Genomic DNA, 25,221 nt, shown 5'->3' on the forward strand with positions numbered 1-25,221 from the left:
GTATCTCAAAAACCAGAGCTAATAAAAATTTTTCATTGCTATTTTCGTTTTTATCACCCCAAAATCAGTAGAAATCGACTAATTTAGTGTAGGGAACATTCAAAAAATATTTTTTTGTTGTGTTGTGAAGAGAAACCCTTTTTCTTATTCTTCTTTCGAATTGTAAGATATATGAAGTCGTGTAGAAGTCGAAGGATTGAATATACAACAGTATCTGATGTTTCTGACCTATCTAACGAAGTACCACAAGGCTCAGTACTCGGACCTACCCTATTTCTACTTTATATCAAAGACTTGACTACCATTGATATAGAGGGTAAATTTACTTTATTCGCCGACGACACTACAATATTATGACGCAATACCAACACAAATGATCTATATAATGTGTGCTAGATTATGTGTATATCGTTATCTAATGTCAGTAGGAATGTGCCTGGACTATAATACTTGTATAAAAAGTTATCTGTAATGTCCTTGGACAGGGCTCTGTGATTTGGTATTTTAAAATTGGAAAATACAGTTATTGAATGAACCTTGAAGGTGTTTCATTTAGATGGATGACAGACATTACAGGTTATGTGTATGTTTGTTGGATTTGCTTATTATTTGATGGTTAGTTGTTATTATTATTTGCTATTTGATAGGTTCATTTTTTAATTTCATAAATACCTAGGTTAAGTTGAAAAACAGCAAGCACAAGCTGAACTTCGCCTTTCATCGATTGTTACACTGTGTTTAATTTGTAATTATTCGATGAATAAAGCCGATTATTATTATTATTATTATAATGCCATTTGCTCTGATATTTCCAAACTTTCAGATTGGTGTAAGGCAAATTTATTAGCTTTCAATGTCTCAAAAACCAAAGTTTTGTCCTTCAATGGCATTCTTGATAATATTCCTCTAGCTTTGTATTAGAATGTGATTGAGAACACGTCACGCAACAAATTTCTTGGGTTATTAATTGATAATAAGTTGAAATTTGAGGACCACATACTATATCTTAACAAAAAACTTTCATCTGGATGTTATGCTGTGAAAATAACTTCTACCGACCTAGGACTAACTGCAGCTAAAACTTTCTATTATTCATTAGTAGAATAACATCCAAGATTATGGGATCCCTTTCTGGGGGGTAAGTAATCAAACTCGACTCGGGTCAATTTTTATTCTGCAGAAAATGTCATTAAGATTTCTCTGTAGAGCCAGACGGCAAGATTCTTGTAGGCCTTCGTTTATAGTAAACAAAATTATATCACTGTATGCTCTATTCATTTTAGAAACAGTTTCTTTAGTGCATTAACATAGAATAGAAATTCCCTCTATTGTCTCTCATTACACCACACGCCAAACCCTAAATTTAAGTCTTCCCATACCTAACACTAATTTAAAATTTTATACAGGGTGTCCCTGGACTTCCTCTTTTCCTCTCGGAAATGTATAGATGGGGTCAAAATATCACCAGTACTTCATATAACTTTTTTTCCTAAAAGTCTTCGTAACCAAGTTACGGGCCCTCGAAGTTACAAAATGAAAAATGTTTTTCTTTGATAACTTTTCAAGTGAATATTCAAAATCATCCAAATTTTGGTAATTGACTAAACAAATGAATTCCGTCGCTGAGCTTTCATGCAGGAGTCAGTTGTTTTGCTACAAAGTCAGGAACGGACTACCCCCGATGGTCCACACCCCAAAACTTTGAAATGACAGATATTTTTCAATATTTTTCAACAAAATAAGGTTACTTGGACATTTTTATGAATAAAAGTACTCGTGTGGAAAGTCGATCGGAGCAACGAGTCTTTATAAAAATGTAGTTCTACTCGACGACATCAAACCCGCTCGTCCACCATTATTTGAAATGAATAATTATCAAAGCAGAAATAATAATGATAACGTTAATTCAACAACATTTATAACAGGAATAATACAAAGTATGCTAAAATAAAGTCGTAAACAAAAAGTACAGTACCTATATGGAAGTTTAAGTCACAATTGTGATAGCAGATATTTTTTCAAAAGAAATATCAAGTTCTGTAGATTCGTGGTGTTTTTAAACTAACAAGCTGATCCACTATGAAATATCGAATTCATTCCATATTTTGTATGTACATAATACGTGTGGAATAATCACGTTTCGTGTTGATCAGTTATCTGAATCTCATGAAACTCAACATTCGAATGTTTCAAATTCTTCTTCACAGCTAAACTGTTGAGGAGTTTCACTGATAATTATAATTTTATGGGAGAAATTCTTTAACACGAATCTAAATTTAGCTGAAAAAACGCACATCGGAAAAAATATTTACTATACTAATAAAAAGCAAACGAATGAACTACAAAAACGGCTGCACATGATCAGGTGAAAAATATCCAGGGAATAATTATGTTCCATTTCTTTCACAGATGTTGACAAAAAAACCTTTTAGAAAGTTTTGATAAAAAATGAGAAACTGGAATGCGATTTTGTTTTGTGGAGTGGTGCGTTGTCATATGACTATCATTGTATTGTCAATATTCTATAGGATATTTTGAATTTTTTTGATATGGCCGAACAGTTTACATTCAATGAATATGCAGATATGCATGTATTTTATGGACGAGCATTTTGTAATGCTGCAGAAGCTCGTCGTCTGTATTCCGAACATTTTCCCAATCGAACGGTACCGTCAAGAGAAACATTCGAGCGTGTCGATCGCAGCTTGAGGGAGACAGGTATGTAATAATTGATAATTAATTTGAGCACGTTGTTTTATTTCGATATTATTGTAGGTACAGTTTTGCCAAAACGAGGTGGTGAGGGCGCTCCTAGGACTGTACGTACCGTTGTATTGGAGGAAAATATTTTGGAAGCCGTCGCTGATGATCCTTCAATGAGCATCAGAAATCTATCAGAACAACAGGTTTCAGTAGAGATGTAGTTATCAACTCTCATAATCTCCATATATGGGCCGAAGAAAATCCCCATGGGATATTGCAAACCAAACACCAACGGAAATTCAACGTGAATGTTTGGGCTGGTATCATAGGAAACCATCTTATAGGACCATTCGTTCTACAGGACCGATTGAATGGAGAACGTTATTTGGAGTTCATTCAGAACGATTTGAATGGACTTTTGGAACATGTTCCATTGCAAACCCGAAGAGATATGTGGTTTATGCATGATGGCGCTCCTCCTCATTTTAGTTTGATTGTGCCTGACCATCTGAACCATATTTTTCACAATAGATGTATTGGTAGAGGTGGGCCATATTCATGGCCATCGCGGTCTCCGGATTTAAATCCATTGGATTTCTTTCTGTGGGGGCATCTAAAAAGCCTTGTTTACGCTACACCTATTCACACAAGAGATGCATTGTTGAATAGAATAACATTACATTGTGAAGCTATACGAAACGACCCTGGAATGCTATTTCAAGTACAGAGAGGGTGTTTTCGCAGACTAAGAAAATGTAAAGAGAGAGAAGGTGGACATATCGAGCAGTTTCTGTAGCGGATTTTTCATTTCTGTTTGCTCTTGAGGCTCTTGAGTTTCGTTAGTTAAACGTGTTTGCATTATAAAAATTCGTTATGAACATTTTACCTATCATTTCCATTTTCCTTAAAAACTAATATTTTCGAATAATGGTAGACATCTCAGGATAAATGTTGTTGAATTAACGTTATCATTATTATTTCTGCTTTGATAATTATTCAGTTCAAATAATGGTGGACGAGCAGGTTTGATGTCGTCGAGTGAAACTACATTTTTATCAAGACTCGTTGCTCCGATCGACTTTCCACACGAGTACTTTTATTCATAAAATTGTCCAAGTAACCTTAATTTGTTGAAAAATATTGAAAAATATCTGTCATTTCAAAGTTTTGGGGTGTGGACCATCGGGGGTAGTCCGTTCCTGACTTTGTAGCAAAACAACTGACTCCTGCATGAAAGCTCATCGAAGGAATTCATTTGTTTAGTCAATTACCAAAATTTGGATGATTTTGAATATTCACTTGAAAAGTTATCAAAGAAAAACATTTTTCATTTTGTAACTTCGAGGGCTCGTAACTTGGTTACGAAGACTTTTAGGAAAAAAGTTATATGAAGTACTGGTGATATTTTGACCCCATCTATACATTCCCGAGAGGAAAAGAGGAAGTCCAGGGGCACCCTGTATAGTATTGATGATGATGCATAGTAAACTGTACTGAATTTCGAAAATCTACAAAGGATTTACTCAACGAGAGACCCTATTATTTTCTAAAAAATGGCATGGCATGAGCCATCAAATATGACAACTGATTCTCAGCAACTTCGCCAATTAAATTCTGAATGGCACTCATTGTGAACATCAGTCTGAGCAAAATCACATAAAATCTACTTCTTGAATCAAATAATTTCTCTTCAATAGTTTGCCATGTCAAATTGGTGCCAATATCCTTCTGCGTGATTGGAAACGTAATTCATTTCAAAAGTGTATTCAGGAAGTTTATATTAGATTTCAGAGATGTGCTATGAAATGTCATGAAGCAAAAAAAAAGATGTCACAACTACTTTATCACATTATTCTGTAATCCAATTATTGGCCCGCAGAAACAAATGTAAACGAATTTGAAAATTGCCAACGCCGTTCCGTCTCGTCCTTTCATGCGTAATTTATCTCGCCGCAAAAACAATTAAAGCGAGTTTTATTATTAAGGTCATTACATTCCATGAACTGAGAATGGAATAACAGGAATAAAGGAATGGGAAAAACAATATAAAATGGGGGCTCTCTCAATTTGAAACGCGAACCATTAAACCGAATTGTATACCTTTTTTGTAAGGACGGTCACATGGACGATTCGGAAATAGATATAAAAAGAAATATACTTTACTGTACAATTTTAGTTTGTAATTCTCTTTGATTTACAGTGAACAAGCTGTAGAATCGTAAAAATTATATATCTGTTCGGGAAATACGGTTGTCTGGGTTTATATTACGAATTTTGCAGATGAACGAGAAACACAGGTGTGATAAAACAGATGACTCTGATTTTGTTAGCAGAATATTTCGGATAAACTATATGTGAATGAAGATATATACGGTATCAGTTTGAAAACATCATCTCTTCCTCCAAAGAAATAATATAAAAAATTGACGCACAAAAAATGCGTTATTCTTTGGACGAGTTTTAAACCCAGAAAAGTTCGGCACAACTAATCTGCTGTCCACGAAGTTAGGGTAAGGTTAGGTTAGTTCCAAAGTGAGTGAGTCTCTTCGACCCACCACCGCAACCCGCAAGGGTTTATTGTAGCTCAAACCTATTCACATAGTTGTGTGACAATCAGATATGAATTCAGGCAAGTCATTGATAAAAGTCAAGAATAACAATGGACCCAGAACAGATCCTTGTGGAACACCTAGTTTCACATCATAAGGAACTGATGTAATTTCATTACATTTAACCACCAAATTACGGTTTTCCATGTACGATTCTATCCAACACAACACATTATTGGGAAAGCCCGTTACTAGTAATTTTTTCAATAGAAATTTGGGAAAAACAGTATCGAATGCTTTTGATAGGTCTAAAAAAAGTAAAAAAAACTAGGTTATTATTAGAGGTCATTATTAGAGGAGTTGCTGAGGATATCACCATATCGGTTGACTCAGGCAGTGGAATTTTTTGCAGAAGCTTGTGGCAGTGAAGTTCGTTCCGTAATTGCTGAATTTTGACCAAAATGACTGTCGATTGTGAGAAGTAATACGGAAAAACGTCTGGTGGAAAAATCATTCATGGCTCTTGCATCAGGATAATGCACCTGCTCACCCGTCATTCCTTTTTTTGACCAAAAACAGGACCGTAATCATGTCCCAGCCACCGTATTCACCAGATTTTGGCCGTTGCGATTTTTTTTCTGTTCCCATGATTGAAATGACATGGCAACGAAAATTCGGCATACCGCGACGATTTAGGAGATAATATCTGAATCGCTAAGAGAGCTCAAGGACATACCAAAAAGTGAATATTACTGGAGTTTTTTCCCAACACCAAATCGTTATTTTTAACACCACGACACGTGTTTCGATCACCAAGTGATCATCTTCAAAGAGGAAGATTGAAACTAGAAACTAATGCGAGCTAACCTATTTATGCTATATAGGTATTCCATACAGGTAAACCATCCAGGCGTACCACCCATACAGGGGTACCAACCTAAATTAATTTTACAATTTTGCCTTATCTATCATTTTACAATATATGTTTATATACAATTTTCAGCTATATAAAAATTAATTTCACAATATTGCCTATCCAAATTTATTTTTGCAATGTGTCCTTATGTAGTAATCAGTAAACCCAACAACATTATTTTATTTTAAAAAGCTATATAGTATGCTCTTTGGTGAAGGTCCGTCATCGTTATTCATAATATTATTGTGTTGACTTATTTTTACACTCTCATAGGCATCTAGTTGCCTGTTGTTGTTAACTTGTCTAACTAATCTTAATGAACTGAAGTCTATGGAATGGTTTTTTTGCAAAATATGATGGGCGACTGCTGATTTTTCAGGTCTTCCATATTTTAAGTGTGCTATGTGTTCCTTATATCTTACTTTAATAGATCTTTTTGTCTGTCCATAATATTTTGCATCGCAGTCCTTACATTCAATTTCGTAAATTCCAGAGTTTTCCGAATTTTTGACTTTGTCTTTTGGACTTCCCAATAGGCTCAGTAGTGTATGACTTGTTTTAAAAACCACCTTCATACCTAGTTCCTTGAAAATCTTTCCAAAGTTCCTCGTATATTGGTAGTATGGAACTGAGATGTATTTATCTTGGTTTTTGTCCTTCCTGAAAGTCAAGAATTCGTTCATTCTTCGACCAAAATAAATATGTACATCTCAGCTTCATACCAAACAGTCATAAATACCAAAAAGTACATATGAGAACTACTTCGAAGATTGAAGAAAACGCTGACAAAAGTGTATTATATCTGAGAGGACTCCTTTGGAAAGAACACAATAGAAATTGATGAATGCATAAATATTCTTCGAAAAAATTTCAAATTCATCTTATTTTTTGAAAATACCTTGTATGTCTTTCGGTTTCCTCCTCTGTTCCTTTTTCAAAGGCACTTTTTCACGGAAATTAAATGAAGTACCCATCGACAACAGCACGACAACAGATCGATAGCACGATATATTATACAAAATGAAAATAAGGCGAATCATCCGAAGGCACATCTCTCTGGTAATCCTTGATGATTTAGTGCTGATATAATTTCACACTTCGTCGCCAATCCAAGACGTGTATAAATGTATGGAAATACGGTGAAATCTCTGAAATATTTTCCACTTCAAGGCGGCCTTCTTTTAAAATATGGTCATATATGGCCAGTTGAGCATTTATTTATTGAACCAGCTACCCCATGTTGCGGAATTTGTTTCCACCTTGAAACTAGGAATAAATCTTACTTGATCTCAGTTATGGGCATGTTATTCAATGGTGAATAAGTGGTTTTGTTTCAATAAACTCAGGTAGGGAGCAAATTTATATGCCGTGACAGTAATGGCATTTTGGATAATGATAATTCAAGCAGGTGAAAGACATTTTTTGTAGAAGATTCAATACTTCTTACTGTTTTTTAGATTTTTTTCAAAACCTACACCTCCCAATTTGATCTCCACAAACTTTATTTGAAAAAATATAATCACAGTAGCTTTTTCAAGCCATTCCTTAGAGCTATTTGGATTACAATAGCATCTCGTATACGGGGTGTTCATTAAACTGTGGTAAATCTGTATGAGAAATGGTTCAATGCTAATCTTTTGAAACTAACTATAGATTGAACTCAAATTATCACATTCTCTACAAAAAATAATATAGCAAAAGTTGAAACTGTCAAACTACTGGGCATCACCCAAGACGATACTCTGAATTGGTCAAGAATTAGGTTCGAAATTTTCCAAATATCTATTTCTACTCAGGCAATTGAAGAATTTTGTCAACTTGGACACTCTTAAATCAGCATACTATGTTTTTTTTTATTCCCTTGTTAGGTACGGAACCTTATTTTGGGAAAATTGCCCCAATGCTGGGAAAATATTCTCATTACGAAAGCGAGCTATTAGAATAATTTCAAATGCCGGTTTCAGAGATACCTACCGGTCTTTTTTCAAAAAACTAAACATGATGACGGTATAACGATGTGATTGGAACCTTTGGTGTGAAAGTTGAATAACTTTTTTTGAGATCAATTGCCCTAACACCAAACTGATATTTTTGCACTCGACGCGCGTTTCGTCAACAAAGTTAGCATCCTCAGGAGAAGAAAATTCATACCTAGTCTAGTCTGGTTAGTCCTTATATACTAAAATTCGTTACTTGAGGTTGTATACCTGAAGTCAATTATGGAATTTCTCGGTAATTAACTACCTGCAAGTTCTTACTGAAAAAGAGGAGGGTAATAACGAGTTTATAGTAATCCCATATGAACCCCAATACACGAGAGGGCTTCAACAGATATTCGATAAAGTAAATATGAGAGTTGCATATTAAACAGTTGTCAATATTGCAACAGCAAATACATCGGCCAGAGCCGACGATCGATTAAAACCCGCTTCAAGGAGCATTGTGCACACATGAAATACGGAAGGATAGAAAAATCCAGTGTCGCCCAACATACTCTAGACAAGGACCACATAATTGGTGAAAATAATCTGAAATTGATTGAGCATGTGCATGACACCAGGCTACTCGATGCACGTGAGAGTCTAGAAATAGCAAAATATAAAAACAGCATGAATGGCGATAAAGGACCCATCCCGTTTAGCCCGCTTTTCAATCTTCTGTTAGGAAGAGAATTGTTACTAAGAACTTGCAGGTAGTTAATTACCGAGAAATTCCATATTGGACTTCAGGTATACAACCTCAGGTAACAAATTTTAGTATAAAAGGACTAACCAGACTAGACTAGGTATCAATTTTCTCCTCCTGAGGATGCTAACTTTGTTGGCGAAACGCGCGTCGAGTGCAAAAATATAAGTTTGGTGTTAGGACAATTGTTTTCGAAAAAAGTTATTCCAATGACGGTATGTTTGAAGGTGGCTGACAATGTTTCGTGGTGAATTTCATCAGTTCGGACTTCCTTTGTCTAATATAATATAAATTGATTTGAAATCCCTGAAAAAAAGGATTAACAAAAAATAACAATTTTATTACACAAAAAAACTGAAATTACCAAGAAACAACATACAAGCAACAACCAAAAAAAATGAAAATTGGAATATTAATGAAAGCTAAAAAAAAATTAAAAAATATTATCAACGAATAATGAAAAATTAAAATTAAAAGATTCCAAACCAAGTTACGTCACGACGTTTCGATTGTTAGTATCCACAATCGTCTTCGGGTGATAACTGGACTCATTCCTCCAAGATCTGACTATTTATAGATTATTCGAGTGCTTCCACCTATCCCTTCTTCCCTCTACGCTTCATTGGTTTTAGCGGGAGATGACCGTTTGGTCGTTGGTCGTTTTTCGCTTGATTAGAGGTTTCCATATGTTACGTATCTCTACGCTAGCTTGACTAAATGCGTTGTGGACAACATATACGCGGCTTCTTTGAATTTTCTCCTAAACCAGTGTTCCTCTTTGTGGATGATTTCAGCTTGAGCCCACTTGATGTTATATTGATGAGTCCAAACATGCTCTGCTCTTCCAGATTTGCTGGTTTCTTCTCGCCGTATGTGTTTCTTGTGCTCAGCAACGCGAACTTTCAATGGCCTCTTAGTTTCACCGATGTATGATTCTCCGCACTCGCAGGGTATCCGGTAAATATGTGGATCTTCCTCCAACTTTGCCAGCGCCTATTCACCGAAAGTTAGACGTTGTGGGAGGTCATGTTACTTCAATCCTTGCACCAGCTGTATCTTGTGAGGTTTTATTTACACCCAAATCCTTTCGCAAAATTTTCCACGTAGGGGAGTAACAGAGGCGCAATTGCTGCGAACGGCGGCGAATCGACATTTCACGGTCCTTACGAACACTGGCGGATACAGCTGCAATATTTTCTCCGGTTATCACTTTACGTATGCGTGTTGGTGGTTTAATGTCCAATAATGTAAACTGGGTTCGAAATTTAGTCACAAGCTTCCGAATAGCTCCCTCAGTAGGCCGACGAAACTGCCAATGAATTGGAAGAAGTGCACGATGCACTTTTTTCACCGAGCATGAATTTTGATAATAAAATTCAATAATTTGCAAGCGTTGTTCATTGTTAAGTCGATTCATGGTTAAATTATAGACCAAACTGAACAAGTTTGACAATGACACGATTCACGCGTGATCTGTCAAAAACAGTGTTGCCAAAAATATACCACCAAAAAATCACTCATCATATTCAAATAATAGGGAAATTGTTACAAATTATAGAGAAATTTGCATTCAGTCTGTAATACTTAAGTTGATGGATAAACTAGTAACTTGTCAGTTGACCTGGGCCTGCAAGAATATAATAATTCCACAACATGGTTCCTGTTCAGGAAGATCTACTAAGACGAATCTTATAACATATGAACAACATTTTTTACATGCCTTGGGAAAGGTAATCAAATAAATTGTATCTATACCGATTTGTCGAAGGCATTTGATAGGAAAATTAAATTATCTAAAAGATCGATGATCTGGCCATTCAGAATTGTTCTTTTAGATAATTTGATTTACAGCCAGTATCCAAGTACCCCATTCAATTTGTGAAGCATTTGATAGGGTTAATCATTTATTGTCATTCTGAAACAATTCTCGTAGCTTCCGCCGGTATGCCACAAGGATCACATTGAGGACCATTATTGTTCAATCCATTTGTTAATGACATTGGAAATCATTCACATTATGCAAAATTTCTACTCTTTGTAGATGATTTTGAATTATATTTATCAGTTAGTGATGCCTAAGAAAGTCAGATTCTTCACAACGAATTAATCGGTCTACTGTATTGGCTCTATGTGAATTTTATGAAGTTGTTGTGGATGCCTTTGATTACCCAGTTATGTTTGGTGTCCTACAGGGCTCCGTTTTAGGACCCTTATATTTTTCAATGATTTATGTATGAGTATTAACTCTGATGTGTCTTCCATTTTTCATGCAGATGACTCCACACTCGTTGTGAAAAATTTAAATAAAAGCAGTGCTTTACAGACTCTTAATTGTTCAGAACAGAATGCTAAAGTTTGGTTTCGATGTAATTTCCTTTTTTTAAATGAAAGTAAAACGCAGCATCTCAGTTTGAACTATGCGGAAAAATCTGAGGATAGAGTCAAACTCTTGGGCCTTCATATAGACTCTCATCTAAATTTTTCATTTCACATTCAGGATCTAGCGAAACGTCTGGCCAAAGCTTCTTATGCGTTGCGTCAATTGAAATATCAGCTGTCCTTTGATTATTTAAAAATAGCGTACTTTGCTATGTTCCACGGTATAATGACTTATGGTTTGATTATTTGGGGAAGTGCGACTCATGCCTATCAAATATTCATAGCACAAAAAAAAGTCATTATGAGGTAACCTCAAACTGCCATGTACATAGGTACAGTACCAGAGGTGGTAGTGATCTGCGTCTTCCACTCTTCAGACTAACCAAATCTCATAATTCTTATTTGTATTTAGGTTTTAAAATGTTTAACGCCCTTCCACAAAAACATAAAAATTTCATTACTTTAAAAACATTTAAAAATGAAATGCGCAAATATTTCTATTCTGTGGAAGAATTTTTGCTTCATGGGAAGTGCATGTGTGTGTGAGCATTGATTTTTTATTTATTTTATATATATATATATATATATATATATATATATATATATATATATATATATATATATATATATTGTTTTTTTATAGCATTTGTTTTGCTTTGTGTTTAATGACAAATGTAGACATGTTTTTATTGTATACACGAATAAATATATCTATCTATCTATGATATTATACATGATTGGTCCTCAACAAACAATTTGTACCTGAATGTAGAGAAATGTAACGTCATCACTTTTTCCAAATCATTATGGCTATAATATTGATGGAAAAGTACTCGACAGGGTTGACGAAATGAGAGTCTTTGGGATTACTTCATATTAACAACTGAACTTCAAAAGACATTTCAATAATGTTTCTGCAATGGGAAGCAAACTGTTAGAAATAGTAAAGAGTTGTCATGTAATACCCTCAAAATCTTATATTGTTCTTCAATTAGATCAGCACTGGATTATGCCTCAGTTGTATGGTTCCCAAATTACAGATGTGACATTGAAAACATGGAAAATGTTGAAATTCGATTTCTGAAGTATATTTCTTTCAAAATGACGGCATATTTCAACTGAATTAGTCAAAATACTTTGAATAATCCCAACTCAACTGAACTCACAACATGGCACTTTCATCATGATATTACATTCATTTGAAAACTACTTCAATGTACATTCTAACGATACATAAAAAAATCACAGCAATAACTATGATTACAACACACCGATGTCCAGATACATGAGATGGTTTATTCAGTATAAAGTCGAACCCCTTGTAAACTCATACAAAATTGAAAATTTCCCTTAGTGTCATAATATTATTGGTGTCTTATAATATGTAACTTCCTAGAAGAATAGTTCATGGTTATAAATGTGATTTATATTGTTTCTAATGGTGAATCCATAAATAAATGAATAAATATACTCAGAAACCACACTGCTGACCTTGTTTGTGTACAATTAAGGACAGGTAGTCAGATTTCATTGATGTTCATAGCCTCTTCCTTCCAATTGGAATTATCCCTTCATCCATTGGAAAACTATCCCAATTGAAATTATCCCTTCATTAACCTCATTTTTTCAGCAGTCCGCGTATACAAATTTGTATTTTGTAACTGAATTCCCCCATTTGCATTTTTTCAATTATTCAAGATGTTGTATTTCATGTTTTCTTACATATAACAGGAATCTAATTAATGAATATAATTGATGGAGCATTAATGACTCAATTCCTTGTAAACGAATGGGAGAGACCGATCTCTTCTACGAGACCTTTTAGAATTTTCTGGAAGTCATAAACATCACCAAATTTCCCTGAGGGAATGTTTGTGGATTACTGAATTATGACCTGGCGTTAATTTAAAAAGGAACAACTTCATTTAGAAACAAGACTAATTTGGAGTCGATGTTATAATGGTTAGATGTGTTATTCATCGTGAAAAAGCTGCTTGTGATAAATTGAGTTAGATATTTCGTAAAACGCAAGAAATTACTATTGTCATTTTTACATCTTTCGAAAAAGGATTTTATGGAATAGAAGCAACAGAATTCAAACTGTTGAATATTATTTTTGACATGTGTGAATACGATGAAAATAAGATCGAGAGAAAATCATCAGTAAACGGTTGTGTTTGAACAAGTTTCCATTAAGATGGTACGAAATCGAAAAAATATATTTTGAACTAACTCAATATTACCCAATTTATATGATATGAAAGCTTATTGCACATAACATAAAAAGTAAAATACATATACATTTTCTTAAAAGACTGACCATAATAAGTATAGGAGTCGTCCTTTGTTACAATAGAGAAATGTATAACTAATAGAAAAATTCACTGGGTTTTTTATCTAACAGAAAATCCTGTTAGTCCTGAAAAAACTAGAGCAAGTTGGCTTTCGAAGAAGAGCACTACACTATAAGAAGATATCTCACAAATCGTACACAATACGTTCAAATTGATGAGACTAGGAGTGACGTGAGGATAATAGACCACGGGCTTTCCCCAGGGCACTGTGCTGGGGCCAATTCTATTCAACCTGTTTTCAAACAATCTACTTGATATATCTAAAAACGGAAAAATAATAAGTTTTGTAGATGATACTATAGCAATCTTTAGCGCCAACTCTCGGAAATAACTGAAGGAAACCTCTGAAAAAGACTTCCAGCTGATATATTTCCTTTACAAATTATCAGAATCATTTACCAAAATTCGACCAACTAACCATAAACAGGAACCGAAATGAAATAATCACGCTCGAGGAAGTAGATAGCATAAAGTACCTGGGCATTATGATAGATGGCATTTGAGATGGGATCTGCAAATAAAATACTTGATTCAGAAATTGAGGATGCTATTAGTGGAGTTCAAATTCTTTAAACAATTTTAACCTTATCTCAACCGAAAATACTTTATCACCCACTCAACAAATTAGTTACGGTATGATAGGATGGGAAAGTGTCTGGATACCCTTGAAGTTTCACAGAAGATGATATTTGAATTTATATTTAATAATCAAAAAACTCCAGCGAACAACTATACCAGGATCTGGCATGTAACTTTTTCAGTGCTTGTGAAAAAAATTGTTATACAAATTTTATGTATCCCCTTTAAGGGGCTGTATCTTAACAAGGGACGCTCCAATGAATTTTCTTTATAAGAAAGATCCTATCTTTTTTTCGATGAGGAATCACCTCCTCAAATGTTTTACACTTATTCAGTGTATGTTAGAATGGCATAATCCTGGCATGAAACAAAAAATTAGAACCTGGAGTCAAGTTCTGGAACAGTATTGATTTATGCACTGAAAACGTCTCTGAAATAATTATTTCTCATGTTTCGTGTTCCATCTTTGGATGCTTCTTTTTACACGAATGAGACTCGACATTTACTTTGTATAATTCATACCTCTCATATTTTTATCGCCATCAAATTCTGTTCAAGTAGATTTTCTGTATCCTCAGAATTTAATGATGCAGAAAAAAACCGAGCCCGGTACTTATTGATTCAGTGTTCACCTCGCCAGAGAGGAATATAAAAGGCCTTATACATCAAAATTTATTCCATTAGAGCATCAAAGGACATTATTTATTGGAAACGTTGCGAAGGCAAGGAAATTATATTTGCGTTATAAAATAAAAAGTTCAAGGACCCGTTTTGAAGGATACCTCATTTTCCGACCATAATTCAAACGACTTTTATAGATGACGTTGGTTTCTTTTCGAAATGAGAACAAATGATATTGCTAGTGAAAATGGAATATATATCGTTTTATAATATTTTGGAATTGGTCTGGAAATTTCGATAATTGAATGGGAAAAATCGAATTAATATCAGTAGGAATCGTGTTAGAAATCACACGTTGAAAGGTAAGACCTCGTTAGTCCTTAGCTCGCACAAGTTTCTCAACTTCTGAGAGTCGTCGTTCGTATGGGGGCAACTGATTAACGGAAAATCATACAGTGTCACCATTAAAGTGCGCACCATATGGAAAACATTTTTTTCGAAAAGTTTCAATGAAGTTCAACTTCGGCACTTGTTTGTAACAAAAAGTTACTTGGAAAAGTTGTGTCTACGGCAATTTTATATACATATGCCAAATTTTATGCAACTAGGATAAAGTTAACGTTCTGCTTATTTTTGACAGATATCCCCTTTATTTTAAAAAACAAATTCGGTTAATTGTCATCAATTCATATATACATAACAAACTCATCATAGAGTTTAACTTTTCTGGTGAATTTTCACTCATATGGACATTTTTAGAGAGAAATTATTAATGTGCTATAATAGTTATTTATGTATCAAGGGAATTAGGAATGCCTTAATTACCGATGGCAAAGTTTGCGTCCCGAGGGCCTCTGGCCCGAGGGACAGCAATTGCCTGAAGTTATTAAGGCTCATTAATTCCCGTGGTACATAGATAATTTTATTTCTGACCGATTTCAATAAAATTTTGTTCATTTTTGAAACGGAAAAATGTACCAATTCATTACCTTCCCGGTATATTTGAATCAGGTACCGTTGATTATAGTAGAGTTTTCTTGTTGCTAGGTTGTTGCTATGTTACTTGTTTATAAACAGAACTTTGTTATCAAGCTGTGTTTGCGGTGAAAACGTGTTTTCTACCCCAAATATAATGGAGGATATTTTGAAAAAAGCTGAACAAGCAAGAGAATCATTAATTCCATCGAAAAGTGAAGCCGTATACCAAAAAGAATACAAGATATATCTGGACTGGCTGACACGGAAAAATGTTATGCCAAAAGATGTCACTGAAACTGTATTTCTGGCATATTTTCAAGAACTGGTAAGGAATTTTCTATGTTCTTCGGTAGATTTGGTAGTAATTGTGTTTATTCGTTTCAGTCAGAAACGTATAGTCCGAATTCTTTATGGACTAAATGGTCAATGCTAAAATCGATGGTGACTATACATGAGAAACGAGATATCACCAAGTTCAATGAACTTCAGGCTTTTTTGAAACGGAAGAGTAAGAGTTATAAGCCGAAAAAGTCTGCTGTTTTATCTCCTAAAGATGTTATCAGATTCCTAAAGGACGCTCCTAATGATATTCATTTATTGCATAAGGTAATTTTTTTCTTATTTTCCTTTTTGTGTGTATTTATTTCCTTTTTTTGTTATAGGTTGTTTTGATTATGGGTTATTTTGGAGGATGCAGAAGTCAGGAACTTTTGAATATGAAGATATCGGATATAGAGGACCGGGATTCCGTTATGGTAGTGAACGTACCGGAAAGTAAAACTGGTGTATCGAAGAAATTTACAGTTGTGGATGAAAAAGAGTTCTCCGCTTTGCCTTCATTAAGACTTTATATGTCTTTGCGTCCTAAAGGTATTGAACGATTTTTTTTGAGCTTCCGACAAAATAAATGTACATCTCAGCCAATTGGAAAAAACATGTTTGGGAAAATCCCCAGCAAAATCGCAATGTATTTAGGATTGCCAAACTCATCTTCCTATACGGGACATTGCCTTCGTCGCACTTCTGCTACTGGTCTAGCCAATGCAGGAGCAACTATGACTAACTTAAAAAGACACGGAGGTTGGAAAAGTTCCACGGTGGCGGAGGGATATTTGGAGGATAGCATCGAATTGAGAAATAAAACGGCGCGTATGTTGTCTACTTTGTCATCAGAAGAGGCAGGTACCTCGACTGTAGTGAACAGAAGCTCCACTCATACAAAAGAAGAAATTGTTTCCAGTGGCGGAAGTAATTTTCAGGGAACATTTCAAAATTGTACATTTATTATTTTTACTTGTGAAAGGTAGAGGGAATTATAAAATCTATAATGTCCCAAGGGAGTTATGACCCTTTTATTGATAGCGTAACTATGACGATATAAGCTTATAATATCCCAGTCAGAAATAAAAATTTTAACATGACTGGTGCAAAGTGTCAAACACCTGGCTATTTTCTTAAACAAACGTCAGTACCTTCTATTTTGAAAAAGCAGACACAACTCAAAAACTGCAATAAGTATTAATAAAATTACTAGAGTTGAAATTACATTAAAATTTCAATATTCAGTGTTTACAGATTATTTATAAACACTAACTAGGGCGATAAGAATGTTTAATCACGTTGAATAAAATTTTTAAGTAGGTTTTTAGTAGACAAACAAAATGCATGCTATGGTAGTGTCAAGTTGATGATTTACTTGTCAAATTTTTAACAGTTATTTTTGCAATAATGTTGTCTCTTCAGGAAAGAATAGAAATAGTTTTAATATGTGGTGAGAACACACCATACCGGCAAGTAGCTAACATTTTTAATGAACGGCATCCAGGAAAAAATGTTCAACATAGTACTGTGTCAAGGAAACAGGATCCGTAGCAAATCAATTCAAGAAAAAGCACACTCCAAGTAAATATGATGAGGAGGCCCAACTTAACATTTGTTCAAAAGTTATTGAACACGGGCAAACGAGCATAATCGATATTATAAAAAATACCGATTACAAGAGAGAAAGTGTTAGAAAATTTTTATTAAAGAATACATTTTGGCCTTGCAAGCCAAAATTCATTAACACATTAAAAGAACGAGATTTTGATGTTCGTTTGGGGTTTTCATTCTGGTTTCAAGGAGAGAGAGAAGAAAATTTAAAGTTTCCGTATAAAATTTTATGGACAGATGAGGCAATGTTCTCTTCAAATGGAACGGTAAGTTCTCTCAATTTCCCAGTTGAATGTGGTGATCAGTATTCCTTTAAAACTAATGTATGGTGTGGGATACTTAACGACCAAATAATTGGGCCATTTTTCTTTAGGGAAAATTTATCATCCGTCGGTTATCTCAACCTCTTAAATAATGAGGTTAGTGAAGTTTTAGATAATATGCCTCTAAATATTAAATACGACCTATGGTATCAGCTTGATGGCGCACCAATACATCACACGGTTGCTGTAAAACAGTCCCTCCAACAAATGTTAAAAGGCAAAGTTATTGGACGTAACTGGGAACATTATTGGCCACCTAGATCACCCGACTTGAGGCCTTTAGATTTTTTCTTGTGGGGTTACCTGAAACAAAAAGTGTACCGAAGTAGACCATTTACTGACATACAACATCTGGAAAATACCATTCGCGAGTGCTGTGCAAATATAAAACCCCGATTCATTAAAAAAGCAGTTACAGATGTCAGTAGAAGGACCATAATTTGTATTGAACGTGAAGGACGACATACTGAAATGTAGGCTATAAATGTTTGATAACCTCATTTAGATCAATAAGTAATTTTTTGTATCCATTTGTATTTTCTATAATATTATTGTTGTTTGAAATTTATAATAATGATAATAGTTATATCGAAATTATTTGCATTTTTTTTTAGTTGCCTCTGCTTTTTCGAAATCAAAGGTTTATTAAAGAAACTTTGAACCAGTCATGTTAAAATTTTTATAACAAATTTTTAATTTCTCTCCAAAAATGTCCGTATAAGTAAAAATGTATCAGAAGAGTTGAACTCCATGATGAGTTTGTTATGTATACATGAATTGATGACAATTAACCGAACTTGTTTTTTATATAGAAATGCACTTTTTCAATTTTGTTCAAAAAAAAAGTTGAATTTGACAAAACTGAACGTCAGTGGGTCGCAGTTGGTCGCATCATTTCAAGTTCCTCTCTTCGCGTTGGAAAATGATAAAATATCTTTACCTCTGACACATCTTTTTTATGAAATTATTGATATGCGACAAAAGAGTCTGATTTCCGTTCTTTATATTCCAGATAACAGAAAATACCCTGAAAATTATTCTCGGTGAGTGCGACTACTTTATATACAATCTTTATATCTTCCACGTATGCGGGAGGACTTGGAAAAGTTCTCGTTGAGTTGAGAAGGGAAAATTTCAATCATCTCAGATCTGCACTTGGCGGCAGATGTTCCTTACAGCGTTTATCAGTCTGAATGTTATATGGCAGAACGTAGCTAGAGCTCGACAGTCTAAGTCACTTATAATATGTTAGCATTTTCCATGCCCAGGACAATTTCCATTATCGGTTGTGTATACGAGGTTTGTACAAGAAATAAGGTGAACGTTCGAATTTCACGAGTTAAGTACATTTGATTGGCGATTTTTTTAATTTTTTTCTGTTCGTAGGCATTCTTGAGTATAGATTTGTCTTTCTTCGAAAAACATAATATTTTAACGGTAACTGCATTATTTATACTGAAATCTGTGTGTTTAATAAATAAGCATAATATATTAAATTTTGCTGCATCCTCTTCCCATTATAACACCCGAAACTGCAGACACCCTCTGAAATTCACCAACTAAAAACTTTACCAGAGACTCCATATTTTACAACGGTGGAAAAATGTACAATTATTTGCCTATGGATATAACATCCGCCAATATAAATGACTCCAATTCAGGAAATTAGTCAAACAATTTCTATTTGATAGACCCTATTATACTTTGGATGAATATTTTAACGATAGCTTTCAACAGACTTAACCATATTTTTCATTTTCACTTATTTAGGATCTCTTAAGTTGTTACTTTTTATGTCTAGTCTTTCATAAACTTGACTTTTACTCTTCTATATATACATTTCTTTTATATCCTTCATTTTAACATAGTTTGTACCCATGCACCATTTATATTTTTATTTTAATTTCAGTTGGTATGTATTGCATTTTTTTAAGTATGTACTACCCAAGCTTTGTCTACAAGATTATGTCTTATGATAATAAAGCATATTATTATTATTATGATTTTTATTATTATTTTGAAGGGAGTATTGGTGCTACTACGATTTTGATAATCGGAAAATGAATGAATATGCTCCACAGAGAAACCGTAATTTTTAACTTTCTCGCTGAGGATAGTCGGTTTGATAATTATTCACTTAAATTATATGCCATTCGAATTCCACTCGCGCTGAAATACAGGAATTCAAAGAAGTAACCCCAATTCCAAGGGCTATTCATCAATTAGTCCAACGTCATGTTTCTGAAAGTGACAATAAGCACAGAGCGAGCTTCTGGAAGATTAAATTAGAAGCTTTGTTGCCATTTTGTAGAGAGACTGGATAGAATTATTCGAACAAAATTGTAAGCATCAAAATTTTCATTTATATTCAACGCATCGTGAGAGGGTATTCAGACAAAGTAATTACTGATAATGACAGAAACTGTGAACAGAAATTGTGTAGTGTCTGGATATTGTGCACAAAATATGTTAGAAAATATAGAGGAAGGAACGTCGACACGACGTCAACCATATTATAATCTGGAAAATCACTAGGAAGTTAATATTTGTTGAACTGGGCGATACATGATGAAAATTTATTGCAAAACTCACTAATATAGTTGACTGCTGTAGGATTTTTGTTATGAAAGATTTACAAAACTGAGACATACAGTGTGTCTCACTTTTCATGGAAACACTCCTGCATCTTCTGTAATTATTGGAGTAGAAATCTGTGAAGTTGAGAATCGGTAGATATACCGGCGACGAGTCTAAATCTTGCCTAAGTTTGATCTGAGTGACATAAACTGTCCGTCAGGGGCGATGGAATCATCCAGTTTTGCGAAAAATAATATTGAGGGACAAAATAGGCTTAAAATTCCAATTGACTCGTAATATTAATTTTACTACCAATATAGATTTTCCTGGAGTTGAACTCCAGGAATTAGGGAACATTGTACCAGCCGGAACAAAAGTACCTAAACTGTACCGATGAAGTTAAACATATTTTTAACGAGTCCTTCAGACAGGGTATTTTTCCAGATGTTTGGAAGGTTGCTAATATAATTCCAAATTCAAAAAAGAATACACCTTCCACGTTCAGTGACCTACGCCCTATCAGCATTCTGCCCCCATTCTCTAAAATTTTCGAGAAAAAGGTTTCCCGATCACAGAGGGTCAAACTGGATGATTTCTTATGGTCGTCCCTGAAAGAAACAATCTCTGGTGTACCCCAGGGAAGTATTTTAGGAACTTCGATGTTTTCAGTGTTTATTTTTGATTACTCCACTTCCTTATCACATTGTCAAGTGCATCTATACGCAGATAATATACAGTTATATTCGTCTTCTCATAACACCGATACAGAAAGTTGCGTGGCCAATATAAACACAGATTTGCACAACAGATTTCTATACTCGGAGAATCATGGACTGTAAATCAATCCAAATAAAACTTTGGCCATATGTATAGGATCTCAAAGACAAAAAGTAGAAACTCGGGCTCCCTCTCGATTACGCAGACATTGACTGGGTAGACAGTGCTAAAAATCTTGGCGTAACCATAGATAGCTCTTTGTTTTTCCATGAACATGTGACAAATATTTTCAAAGTATCATTCCTCAAATCGCTATATAAATTCAAGTATCAGTTATCAGAAGAAATGAAACTCAGGTTTGTTAAAACTCATATTTATCCCCATATCGAGTATTGTTGTTCGGTGTATTATGATTTTTTGCCGCAATATAACTAGCAGAAACAAGCAACGTATACAAAATGCTTGCATGCGGTTCGTATGTTGTATACCATATAGTGAACATGTCATACCATTTTTGTCAAAAATGAAGGAGCTAAATGTGAGGTACAAAGTCCAATATTTATTTGAATCTTTTTTGTTAAGTTGCTTCAAATTAAAACAACCTAGTTATTTATATAGTTTATTAAGCAATCATTCTGACATACATATGGACAATTTGAGAATTAACTCATTCAACATATCTAGTCACCGTACTCTGAATTTCAAGGATGTTTTTCTTTTACATCCCCTTCCCACCTGAATGAAATTTTACCCCTTTTCAATCATAATATTCATCAGTTTAAGAAACAAATAAAATCACAGATGATTACTGTTCAGTGCTAATTTGAAATTGAATTTATTGTATATTACTGGTGTTTTTTCCCAACACCAAATCGTTATTTTCAACACCTCGACACGTGTTTTGATCAACAAGTGAGCCTTCCCAAAAGGCTCTGTAGTGTATGACTTGTTTCAAAAACAACCTTCATACCTAGTTCCTTGAAAATCTTTCCAAAGTTCTTCGTATATTGGTGGTATGGAACTGAGATGTATTTATCTTCGTTTTTGGCCTTTCTGAAAGTCGAGATTTCGTTCATTCTTAACCTAAACTTCTTATTCCTTATTATGTCATCTACAATACCCCTCGAGAAACCGTTAGTGGGTGCTATTTCTTGTATTGTACGTCTTTCTTTTGTGAACCTATCATGTGTTAGAGGTAAAGTCAAAAGACGATGCACTAAAAAATTCAACCCAGCACGTTTGTGCTGTCCACAGTGATGTGAACTGTCAGGAATATACCTGTACGTGCTTGTTTCTCTTCCAAATATATAATATTCTAACCCTCCATATTGGCTCCTCAGTACCAAAACGTCAAGAAATGGTAGTTGTCCCTTATTTTCTAACTCATACGTGAATTTCACTCATAGACATCTATTTTTTAAAATCTTGCTCAATTTTATTTTCACTTTTTCCATTCCTTTATATTCTGTGATCATTTCATCTTCATCTCAATGATTTTATTCGTTTTGAGTATTGTGTATGTATTTCACGTTTTATTGCTTAAAATAATTGATATTTCAGCTATTAATTTTTATTTCATCTGTTCTTCCATAGATTTCTAATCGAACTAGTGGAAGTTACCAACACATTGCAACACCGAAATAACCGTTATTATCGAAAAGAAAATTCTAACTCGGCAAACAGCTAGAATTGAGATTATTTATTTTGCGTACTCGCTGATGAGATAGGTATCTGAAATCATTTGAACGGATTAAATCACATCCGTTTCAATGGATAAAAATAAATAGTGCCCTGAGAAAACCATGAAAAACAGTTGATTTTCACTGATTTTGGGCTGAACAACGTCCAAATTGGGTGGTGAATGAAATATCTTAAATATTACAACGTGTGTTGTGGTATTCTGAACGAGAATATCATCGAACCCTTTTATTTTTCGATCAGAATCTGAATGGACCACCTCTTGTTGATTTTCTCGATTTTCCGATGCGTTGAAAGAACTACCTCTAGATGTGGAAAATAAGGTATGCTTCACGAATTAACAATAGTTGCATATCGAAGGGTTGGTTGAATAGAAAGCTAACTATGAAATTGATACGATCCAAGAGTCCTTTTGTAGTATGGCCTTCATGATTCCCAGATCTAACTCCACCATATTTATGGAAAGCGTTGAAGAATAGGTCAACTAATGAAGAAAGATCTTCGTGCTAGAATTGTGCAGTGTAATCATACCTAGAGCACTGGGAAAAAATGGAGGTAGTAATAGAAAGCGCATAGGAAAATGTGTTCGCTTGGAGAGGAATTTGGAAGAAGGCATAAATATTCCTGAATTATATACACTGAAATCGATTAAAATTGATTTTTTGCATTGAAAACGTAATTTTGAAAGTGCTACTTGGAATTTTGAAGGAAATGATGGAATAATAATCATAATAATATTAATATATTTCAGAGAATGCTCTACATTCCATAAAGGAAACACCCAACATGAAATTAAACAACACTATTTCTACATGAAGGTTTATAACTTCTCTAGTATTCCTGAAGTGAATAAGGTTCTAACTTGATCAAAAGCTCTTTGACACCTGTTTTGAATTTTTTCAGGATGGATGCCTCTCTGACACTGTCAATTTGTAAATCGAAAAAGATATATTCATATTGCGCTTAGGATAATTATGACTTGGTCTAACTTCCAAAAATTTACTTTTATTTTAAAATAGGTAGACTACACTCTCATAGATATAGATCGCATATACTGTCACTATATTATTTGCCTTTAAGATTCCCAAGCATGACTGACTCAAGCTTGAAAATAACTCTCATAATTCTTTTTTGATAAGGAATATATATTATGGATAAGGAATAGGTGGAAAAATTAACCGGATTCTGAACCGAAACCGATTCTATGTGTGGAGGATGAAGTTTTGATAGATTTTTTTATGCCTGGTTCACATGAAAAATACGTTGTGGCTTATGTTTCAGTCAGGTATTGTGATAACCAACAGGCACAAAATATTCCAACTATGGAGGTACGATATAAATATCAATTCAAATAAGTTGATTTTTCAGTCGTAAGAGTATCCACAACGTTTTTTAAATTTTTTTATGCTAGAGTGGTCAACGTTGTTATTTTGGTCGAATCCTTGTCCTGGGTTACTGTAGGACGGTCACTTCGGGGCTCATCTTCGAAGCTAAAATCACCGGAAAGAAATTTTGCAAACTATCGTCGAACAGTGACTTCATTAACACTATCATTGTCAAATGCCTCGTCAATTTTTTGTGCTGTTTTGTCAGCGCTTTGGCTCAATTTGGATTCAAAGAAACAAATTGGCCAAACACCGCCTAACGACTTCATATAATAATGAGCTGAAAGAAGGCAAAGTAGAAACATTTGAAAAAAAATGTATAGCTTCAGAACTTTCGAAACAACCTAACATACAGTGTGTCTCACTTCTCATGGAAACACCCCCGTATCTTCCGTAATATTCGAGGTAGAACGATGAAACTCTCAGGACTGATGTAAATACTCAAAATGCACCTACCACTTGAATGGCTTGGCCAAAGTGATATACACTGTCCGCCACTCGCGATGGAACACCCCATTTTTACAGTAAAACATATTAGGAGGCAAAATAGGCTGAAAATTCCTTCAGATTCGTGATCAGGACTACCAACTTACTACGATTACACTTTTTTCTTGAAAAAATTTCAGTCCTGAAAAATCCGAATTTGTCTCACTTCTTCTGGAAACACCCCCGTATCTTCCGTAATATTCGAGGTGGAACGATGAAATTCTCAGGACTGATGGAAATGCTCAAAATGCACCTACCACCTAAATGGAGTTGGCCAAAGTGATAAACACTGTCGGTCACTGGCGATGGAACTCCCCATTTTTACGGTAAAACATATTA

At 34.4% G+C, this 25,221-nt stretch overlaps 2 protein-coding genes across 2 annotated transcripts in view; one reads left to right on the forward strand and one right to left on the reverse strand.

Annotated features, from left to right (window-relative positions):
- LOC111516201 (lachesin) overlaps positions 1–25,221 on the reverse strand; it is a 278,815-nt gene that overhangs the window by 82,515 nt on the left and 171,079 nt on the right. The window lies entirely within an intron of this gene.
- On the forward strand, positions 15,613–17,071 carry LOC141483827 (uncharacterized). Its single transcript, XM_074178671.1, has 3 exons — positions 15,613–16,089; positions 16,149–16,370; positions 16,427–17,071. The coding sequence occupies exons 1-3, from the start codon at positions 15,919–15,921 to the stop codon at positions 17,069–17,071; spliced, it is 1,038 nt and encodes a 345-aa protein (XP_074034772.1). The 5' UTR covers positions 15,613–15,918.

Source organism: Leptinotarsa decemlineata, unplaced genomic scaffold (genome assembly GCF_025532065.1).
Source record: "Leptinotarsa decemlineata unplaced genomic scaffold, Ldec_3_MD MMD2_tig00004307_RagTag_RagTag, whole genome shotgun sequence".
NCBI lineage: Eukaryota > Metazoa > Arthropoda > Insecta > Coleoptera > Chrysomelidae > Leptinotarsa > Leptinotarsa decemlineata.